The sequence below is a fragment of the Microtus ochrogaster genome, chromosome 4, assembly GCF_000317375.1.
Source record: "Microtus ochrogaster isolate Prairie Vole_2 chromosome 4, MicOch1.0, whole genome shotgun sequence".
Classification (NCBI taxonomy): domain Eukaryota; kingdom Metazoa; phylum Chordata; class Mammalia; order Rodentia; family Cricetidae; genus Microtus; species Microtus ochrogaster.
In genome coordinates, this window is record NC_022011.1 from 92466031 (window position 1) to 92476282 (window position 10252).

The 10252-nt window shown below is 45.9% G+C and overlaps 1 protein-coding gene across 1 annotated transcript in view; it reads left to right on the forward strand.

The window, feature by feature from the left end:
• Slc43a3 (solute carrier family 43 member 3) overlaps positions 1-1612 on the forward strand; it is a 21507-nt gene extending 19895 nt beyond the window's left edge. Inside the window, exon 13 of the mRNA XM_005346682.3 lies at positions 652-1612. Within this exon, the coding sequence (XP_005346739.1) occupies positions 652-750 (99 nt within the window). The 3' untranslated portion in view covers positions 751-1612. The remainder of the gene's footprint in view (positions 1-651) is intronic.
• Positions 1613-10252: the final 8640 nt, after the last annotated feature.

The window sequence follows — 10252 nt, forward strand, 5'->3', positions numbered from 1 at the left end:
ATTACAGATGGTTGTGAGCCACCATGTGGTTGCTGGGAATTGAACTCAGGACCTTTGGAAGAACAAGCAGTGCTCTTAACCCACTGAGCCATCTCTCCAGCCCAAATATGATTCTTTTAAGATTAAAGTGTAATGCAGGTTTTTAAATCTATCACTAGGATTAATGAGACTACCTTAAAAACTAAGAAAAATTTCCTCAATTGTGACATCAGGAGACCTAACTCAACATTTAGCTGTCTCCCCAGCTCCTGAGTGACCAGTGCAGGCCACTGAGTATTCTCTAGGCCACTGTTTGCTCTCCCATGAAATATGCTTCATAGGGGCTGGCGTGTGTCTTATTGGTACAGTGCTTCTGCACCAAGCACAAGGCCCTGTGTTCAGTCCTCAGCACTAAATATGTCCTGTGTGGTGCTACATGCCTGTAATTCCACCATCTGGGAGATGGGTTGGACGTTCAGTGTCAGCCTGAGCCATGTGAGATCTATCTCAAGAAAGAAAAAATTATGAAAATAAACCACAAGTCCTTCAGGTCAGCTTGGTGTGTGTGTGTGTCGGGGGGAGAAATATGGCCCAAGTAGGACTTTGTTCCTTCTGCTGGTGATAGGTGCAGCTCACAGTTACTGGACTGGCCCCTTCTTTCTGTCTCCCCAGGTGTCAATGGGGCTTGCCATTTTTCTGACATTGGCCCATCCCTTCCTGGTGTACCGTGAGTGTCGTGCTGAGAAAACAAAACCTTCTGTGACTCCCTAGCTGAGAGGCCTTCACGCTGCAGCCTTGATGGTGCTTTTCTTGAGCCTTCCACACCCTTGAAGATCCAATGTCCACAGAGACCTTGCCTACCCCAGAGAACTGTATTAAGAGCCATAGTTTGTTTGTTTTTTGTTTTTTAAACAAACAAACTGAGCGTTTAAGTGCTATTCATTACTTTTGATCACCAAGGAGAAAATTTCAGTGGCCCAGTGGCTTGCATTCACACTGACCTAAAGCAAAACCTCATGTGAATTCTCTTTGGTTTGGGAGTGGGAAGTTACTCCTTGCACAGGATCTCAGTGGAGGTTGGGGAGATGTCACTGAAACCCATATGCAGAACACCTGCTACCCTCTGGATTTCCAGGATAAATGTAAGGTGATTATGGCCTCTGTAGTTCACCTGACATTTAGGTACCACACAGAGAGCAACTTTGGCACCCTCAGACACATTTTTGTAAGAGAACAGTCCATGAGCTTTGGGGAAAGAGGAGCACACAGAGGTCCCTCTTCCACCGGTGATGGATGACCTTGGGCTGGCCCCTGCAGGTCAGAGCATCTCTCTCTCTTTTTTCTATGTGTAAAGGCTAGAGCTCAGAGTCAAAGACCATTTTTGGAACTGATATCCTGGAAGGTTTTTTAAATCAGTGACGGGGAGTCACTTAGCTCTGAAGAGCACTGGCTGCTTCTCCAGAGGACCTGCGTTTGATTACCAGCACTCATGGTGGCTCACAAACTATAACTCCAGTCTCTTCATGGGCATTGCACACTCATGCACAGACATACATGTTTTGCTTACAAAACACCCATGTACATTAAATAAATAATTTTTCTAGGGGACAGTGTTATAGAATAATAAACTATATTTAAGGCAACTATTGCTTTCACCTCTTTGTGCTTGTGGGGAGGTGCCATCCTTGGGGAGTGGGTGCAGGGTAGAGTGGAGGGGTCTTGCTGTCCACTGTAGGAGGGCAGCCTGACACAGAACTGGGGCACGGGGGTGGGGCAAACTCCTGGGTCTGGGGAGTGAGCTCCCAGAGTCCCTTCCCCCTCTGCATACTCTTCAACCTCAGTAGATACCAGCTCATAGTGCTAGGTGCCTGCGTTCAGACTGTCTCAGGATAATCTCAGTCGGTAGCCAGCACCTGGGAAAGCCCCTCAGGCGCCGAGTCACTTGCAGAGGGCGGCCACTCATTTCTGTCCCTGAGAGTGCGGTGAGAAGGAAGGTAGAAGCCCGTGACTGCCACTTCTCTTTTTACTCAGGATCAGATTAAAGAAAGGCAAGTAGAGAGATGGAGGCGGGAGAGATGGGAAGGTCCAGAGCATGGGCTTACCATGGCTGTGATGAAACACCATGACCAAAGGCAAGTTGCAGAGAGAAGTATTTATTTGGCTCACACTTCCCCGTCATAGTCCATCACCGAAGGAAGTCAGGGCGGGAGACAGGAACTGATGCAGAGGTCATGGGTGTGGGGTGCTGCTTTTTGGCACATTCCTCACGGCTTTCTTATAGACCCTCGGACCACCAGCCCAGAGATGGCACCACCCACAGTGGGCTGGGCCCTCTTCCGTCAATCACTAATTAAGAAAATGCTTGATCATCTGGAGGCATTTCAGATTCCTTCCCTTTAGATGACCAGTCCGCGTCAAGCTGACGTGAAACTAGCCAGTACTTGGAGTGGCTGAACGGATTTTCCTCTTGGGACCCTGTAGAGAGGCCTCCCTCCCTCTCATTCTCTTCCTGGAAGGAACCGGCTGCAGTTTCACAGGTGGAAGCCAGCAGCCCAGGGTTCCCACGGTTTGGGTTGACCAGATGAACTTCCAGTGCAATCCTAGGTTGCAGCCAGCAATCTCAGCAGAGAGGGGTGTAGTGATATTTCATTTGTATCTTAATAAATAAAACTTGCCTGAAGATTAGAGAGTAAAACAGCCCCACTGATAAGCCTTACAGACCAGGCAGTGGTAACATACACCTTTAATCCCAGTAGACAGACTAGTTTGCCCTAGAAACTGGGCAGTGCAAGCCTTTAATCCCAGTCCTAGAGAGGAATATAAAACGGGAGAAGACAGTTCACAGTCTCATTCTGAGATTCTGGGAGGCAGGATCTTCGTTTCAGATTGAGGTCGAGGTAAGAGCCAGTGGCTGGCTGCTTTGCTTTTCGGATCTTCAGGTTGAACCCCAATTTTTGTCTCTGAGTTTTTATTAATTGTGCTTCAGAGGGGCAACTGCCTTCACTGTGTCCCATAGTGCCATAGTAGGCTGTTGTCGATTACAATAAAATAGTCCCACACTAGGCCAGAATGGAGTATAATAAAGGTCTCTTTATTTAGGGATAGACACACAGATCAGCAGTCCTCTGCATGAGCAGGCAACAGGAACAGAATCCAGCTGCTAAGGGGCTGTGCACATTCACATACAGAGGGGAAATCCTACCTGGCTGGACCTCCACTGGGGACAGTACCATCATGTGAAGTTTAGTTAACAAATCCTTAGGGACGTGTGTGATGTTCTTTAAGCCTGTTTTGATCAGAGAAGTAGATGCAATTAGTCCAATTTTATCATTTTGTAAATTGAGAGGATTATAATTTTGTAAATTGGTGTCATCAAAGTTACCAAAATATGATATAAAAGCTGTTTATGATGCCATCATGTTATGCCCAGATCACAGAGTCCCCCCAAAACTGATGAGGAGACCGAGTCCTGTATGTAAAAGCAAAGAGTCTTTATTCTTACACAAGTATGCAAACTTGGTCTCTCTGTGTGTCCATTGTATTGGAGTGGTCGGAGAGCCCCGAGCTCAGTTAGGGATGGGTTTTTATGGCAGCAAAGATAGGGGTGAGGGATTTCTAAGGTTCAGGACCCCTGATTGGCTGACATTTGTCTAGGGATGTCCTGGTGAAAAGAGATGGGTGTGTGCTGGCAGGTGATCCTATCTTATAATGGTTGGAACATTAGGAATTTCCTTTGGATGGTCTGTTCCTGGGAGGTGGCTGGGTGGTCTCAGTTTGTGGTCTTTCTTGGAACCAGGGTAAACTGTGGAGACTCGGGCCTCTATTGAGCTTATCAAGGCTGTGTCCTACAATCACAGGTTTACGATTCCCCTTGTATTCATCCATCCCATCATTGGCTATCACTTTCCTACACACATGCTCGGGATGTTTCTTCTTTTACTTTCTTTCTGCTACCAGCACAGGGTCCCAGACAACCCGAAGCCATGGAGCAGACCGAGAAAGCAGACTGGAGAGTGTAACGACAGAGCCCAGCAGCCAGATGTTACCAGGGCTCATTGCGAAACTCTCACACAGGGAGTTTCCAGAGACTGAGGTGTAGAGACAAAAAGTTCCCCCAAAACAGGACCAAAAATAAAAGAGGAGACTTCCTAGCAGTCAGACCCCAGTGACTTGTGATGACTTATTCAGACCATCAGAGCCTGACTCCTGAGGACCCCAGGTGGTATTATGAGATTTAAAATGTAACAAGATAGTGAGCTACCCTCTTGAATTCTGTTCAAACTCAGTCCCACACAAGTGGGAAGCAAGGCCAGGAAACTTTCTTTTCCTTTCTCTCTCTCTCTCTCTCTCTCTCTCTCTCTCTCTCTCTCTCTCTCTCTCTCTCTTTCTTTCTTTCAGATTTATTTATGTGTACAACATTCCTTTCAAGTGTGCCCACACGCCAGAAGGGGGCGCCAGGTCTCTTTACAGATGGCTGTGAGCCACAATGAGGTTGCTGGGAATTGAACTCAGGACCTCTGGAAGAGCAGTCAGTGCTCTTAACCACTGAGCAATCTCTCCAGCCCTCTTTCTTTCTTTCTTTCTTTCTTTCTTTCTTTCTTTCTTTCTTTCTTTCTTTCTTTCTTTTTTTCAAGACAAGAGTTTCTTTGTGTGGCCTGGCTCTGTAGACCAGGCTGTAGAACTCACTCTGTAGACCAGGCTGGCCTTGAACTCACAGAGATCCACCTGCCTCTGCCTCCCAAGTTCTGGGATTAAAGATGTACACCCCCACTGCCCGGAAGGTAACTTCTATAAAAGAGCCCTTTTCCCTCCGAGTCTCTAGTATCTCTCTCTCTGTCTCAGAGTTTGCCCCGGTGTATCCATTCACTACTCAAACTTTTGTGGATGTTGAGATAGCTCAGGGGGTAAAGGCACTTGATGCCAACCCTGACGACTGGGGTTTGATTCTTGGGGGACCCACACAGTGGGAGGGGAGAAAGGATTCTTGTGAGTTGCCTATGACCGCCACACATTTATGCATCACACCTACACCATAAATAAATAAATAATAATTTAAGTTTTTGTATCACTTCTGGTCTGGTGAGTGCTCTCACCATGGTGCCTGAGGCTCATGGGTCCTGCCATGACCCAGTGTGCATCTGTTAATCCTCACTGATCATCTGAAGCTGATTGATTCAGCTGAAGGTGCTGCATGCCAATGCCCTAGTGCTGGCAGCGCCCTCCCTGAGAACGAGCACTTGGAGCAAGGATTCCTGTGGTTTTGATTCGAAGCCTCCCTCTCCACAACCTCTCCAGAGACAGGATAAGAACTCCTGCCTCTAACATTGTTTTGTTATGACATTTCTGTCTTCGTCAAAGACAGGCCTCTGTTCTTTGTGAGTGATAAGGAGCTCCCAGATAGGGCATCCTTGCTCCTGGGCACACAAGCAGCCTGTGTGACTTTCATCACCGGGCTGACTCACCAGCTGGCCTTAAAGTCCAGGACCATGGCTACCTCATACCAGATCCTGTCCCAGGGTTTTGAGTTTTCTTTTTCTTAACCGCAAATATTTGCTTGTGTCTCCCTCAACAGTTTGTTTCCTGGGTCCAATTTGTGTAGGAAAGACTCTGGGTATTGTGGGCGCCAGCAGCAATCCAAAGCAAAATAAAACGAAAAGAATTCTTATTCACACTGCACTTCACTCTGCCCAACTATAGGGGAGATAAAAATTCCAGTAAGTTTTGCCACAAGCACGAGAATGAGCTGGGTATGGGAAAGCAATGCCTTTAAATCCCGGCACTTGGGACTTAAACTCACTCTGTGAGTCTGAGCTCTTTATTATACAGAGAAGCCCTGTTCCAAAAAGAAAAGCAATAACAACAACAAAAGAATGAGAGAGAAATTTTGGGAATAAGGGACTGCTTTGTCTCGGGCCCTGGAATTGGAATCTCCAGGTTCCGGGGCTGCGGTGTGCAGTGTCTCCACTGTGGAGTGACAAGACGATTTGTACTGGAGCTGGGGAGCTGCGGCGTCCTGGCCTCCTGCAGTTGCGCACTTCCACAGCCTTTCTCCAAGGAGGGAAATCCACTCGAAGGCCCAGATAGAGCAAACAATAAGGAAGATTGGCTTTTAGCAGGTGACAAAGCAAAAGCAAGACACAAGGCGCAGCAGCCAGGTCTGCCTCTAGCGTCTGCCCCGGGAAGTCTGTTGCTGCTCTTCTCCTTGCCCACCCTCAGGAAGGTCTAGGGGTGATCCCCTCACTGGAACAGGCAGCTTTTTTAGACACTTACCCACAATTCCGTCTGTTTCAACTAGACGCCTTAGAATATGTATAAAGGTGTAACTACTGTAAAGTTAATTTTACACCAGGTGGTGGCGGCACACGCCTTTAATCCCAGCACTCGGGAGGGAGAGGCGGGTGGATCTCTGTGAGTTCGAAGCCGGCTTGGTAGACAAGAGCTAGTTCTAGGACAGGCTCCAAATCTACAGAGGAACCCTGTCTCGAAAAACCCCCAAAAAAGAAAAAAAAAGTTAATTTTACTAGGTGAAAGGGCACTGGTGCTCTGTACTTCTCAGAGAAGGATTCGGTAGAATTGGCAAGGGGAAACCTGCCAAGACCACAATTATGTTTTCCTTCCTGCTATCTGGTTAATTTGGTTATCTCATACTCAGGTGTAAACCTTCTCATTTACCTCCTCACGTGCCCCTGATCTTGTTGCTTTAACCAAATACTCACTTGTAGAATTACACTTATATTATTGTGTGGGGGAGGGGGCACATGCTACACTGTGCGTACCAAAGTTGGATAACTTCTGGGAATCAGTTCTCTCCTTCCACCAGGCCATTCTCTCTACCATGTGGGGACCATGCAACTGTCAGGCTCGGCACCAAGACCCACTGAGCCATCTTGCCGTCCTCTAACAACTGTTTAGACTGGAACACAAAGATGAGGGGACACAGGGAATTTCAGCACTTCAGGCAGGACCTGGCACACAGCACATGAACCACCTGGCTGAGCCACAAACGTGCGTGGGTGTCTCTGGCGACCCCATGGAACCGCAGAGTGGGGGCATCTCCGTCCGGCTGGAGTCTGGAAAGCTACCACCTTAGGCTGGGATGGAAAACCATCCTGGGAGCCTCAACTCAAGTTTGTCTCTGCCAGATTTTCTCATTATCTAAAACCTTAAGCCAAAGTCAATGAAAAATATCAATCTTCATATTCATTTTGTGTGTGTGTGTGTATCAGGTTTGTTTCTCCAGCAGTCAATGTGGAAAATCCAAATGCGCAAAAATGTCGATGCCTGGGGGGAAGGCTCTTGACTTCCCTGAAGTCCTGGAGGTGGAGAGGAGTTGACCCTGTTCTCGCGTCCTCCAGCTGGGTGTCCTAGAGAGTTAGACAGCCTCTTGGTACAGCAGTTTCTGTGCTTTTGAATGGAGGTTATCATCTCTGCTTAACGAAGAGTGAGGACCAGTGGGGCTCCCTATGACTATGCTGGCCCCACCGTGACACAGTAGGTTTGCAATTAATGACACCTATCCTTTTATTTATTTATTTTTTGTTAAATATGCAAAATGTGCTGGGCTAATGATGTCACATAACTGTGGGAGCGATCAGCTAATGAGTGGGCCAGCTTGAGGCCCTCACCATGAGTGGGAGCCCACATCTGACCCTGTCTGGATGGCCAGGAACCAGATGCCGGATAGTGTAGGGACCCAGGATAGAACCAAACACAACCGGCCACAAAAGAAAAAGAAAGTCAGTGAAGTGCTTCTTAATGATATTCTCCTGTACTCGTCGACTGGAGCTTAGCAGGATCGTCATCAGAGAGGTTTCATCCAGTAACTGGTGGGAGCAGATGCAGATACCCACAGCTAAACATTAGATGGAACTCAGGGAACCCCCCACAAGAAGGGGAGGAAGGATTGTAGGAACCAGAGGACACCAGGAGAACATAACCTACACATACAACTAAGCAAGGCTCATAGGGGGCTCACAGAGACTGAAGAGACAATCAGGGAGGCTGCGTGGGTTTGAGCTAATGTGTTATGGTTGTGTAGCTTGGCGTTCTTGTGGGATTCCTAACATCAGAAGTGAATGGTGTTTCTGACTCTTGCCTGCTCTTGGGATACTTTACCCTCTACTGGGTTGCCCCATCCAGCCTTGATATGAGGGTTGTTCTTAGTCTTCTTGTAACTTGTTATGTCATTGTCTTAGTTATTACTGTGAGGAGACACCGTGACCTTGGCAACTCTCATAAAGAAAACATTTCATTGAGGGAGCTTGCTTACAGTTCAGGGGTTCAGTCCACCATGGCAGGGAATATGGTGGCATGCAGGGAGACAGGGTGCCAGAGAAATAGCCTGGTTTCCTACATGTTGCAGGCAACAGGAAGCTAGCTGACACACTGGGCAATATCCTGAATATATGAAATTTCAAAGCTCAACCCCACAACAAGGGCATATCCACTCCAACAAAGTCACACCTACTAAGAGTGTCACTCCCTATGAGATTATGGTTTATGGGGACCAATTTCATTCAAACTACCACAGCCTTGTTTAGTTGCTATCCCCAGGAGGCCTGCTCTTTTCTGTTGGGAAATGGAGGAGGAGTGGATATGGGGGAGGTGGAAGATGGGGAAGCTGGGAGGAGTGGAAGGAGAGGAAATCCAGTGGGGATTTAATGTGTAAGAGAAGAATAAATATAGAAAAAAGAATTCTAGGAGTTTAAAGGAGACACAAGCAACAGTTCAATGAATTCAAGGAGAAAGTGCTAAGGAAAATAAATGCCCGAGGGTTGCAAAAGAAAACACAAACATAAAACTGATGGAAATGATGGAAACAATGCAGGACTTGAGAGCGGAATTCAACCAGGCGATAGAAACACTGAAGAGGACTCAAACTGAAATGAAAATTGAGTGGAAAACCCCAGTAACTCAACTAGGAAACCCCAAGGAAAGCCTTGCAGGTAGAATGGATCAAGTAGAAGATAGAACGTCAGATCTCAAAGATAAAGTAGAGGATCTAGACCAAATAACCAAGCAAAATGAATTAGAAATAAAGCACAGAAAAGGAACACATAGGAAATTCAGGAACTGTGAAAAAAATTAAACTTTTGAATTATAGGCATAGATGAGAGAGAAGAATCCCAAGTTAACAGCATAGTCCAGCTATTCAACATAGAAAACGTCCCCAAACTAAGAAAAGACATACCCATACAAACACAAGAAACACACAACACACCAAATAGACAAGACCAGAAAAGAAGTTCCCTATGGCATATCATAGCTGAAACACTAAGCATACATAACAAACAAGGTGTATTGAAAGTTATAAGAGAAAAACCATAATTCACAGATATGGGGAAACCCATCATTATAACAGCTGAATTCTCAATGGGATCTTTGAATGCTGAAGAGCCTAGAGCAATGCATCCCAGGTCCTAAAAGGCTACAGTGGCCAACCTAGAATAATACATAATACATAAATCTTTCTTTCATGATTGAAAGAGGAAAAACAACCTTTTCAGAATACAAACACCCCCAAAGCATTTATATACTACAAACCAAACCTAAATAAACACAGGAAGCATTGTTTGGAGCTGGAGAGAGGAATGAGGTATCAGGGAGACTGTGGCAAGAAACATGAAGCCATAATTATTAAAACACAAAACACCACTGAGAACACAGCACCACCGAAAATCAACAACGCATGGCAACAATTAGCACACACATTAATGATTACTTAAATATTGCCGGGCATCATGGTGCACGCCTTTAATTCCAACACCTGTGAGGCAGAGCTAGGAGGATCCCTGAGTTTGAGACCAGCTTGGTGTGCACAGAAAAATTCTGTATTGAAAAACAAAACAAGCAAGCAAATAATAACTTTAAATATCAATGACCCAAATTCTCCAATAAAAAGATATAGACTGATTCAATGGATCAGAAACAAAATCCCTCTCAGTTGTTTCCATTAAACACAGTTTTAAAGATAGGCAGCACCTTGAAGCTTGGACAGAAGTATCCAGTCAGATGATGGACAGAAGAATCCAGTCAGATGGGAAGCAGGTGTCTGTATCCTAATATCTGACAAAATGACTTCAAATTAAAGCTTAACAGAAGAGATAAAGAGGGACACTTCATCCTAATTAGGGAAACAGTTAACCAGGAAGAAGACATTACCTTAATATCCCATCTATTATCTATCTATCTATCTATCTATCTATCTATCTATCTATCTATCTATCTACCTATCTATCTATCATCTATCTATCTATCTATCTATCTATCTATC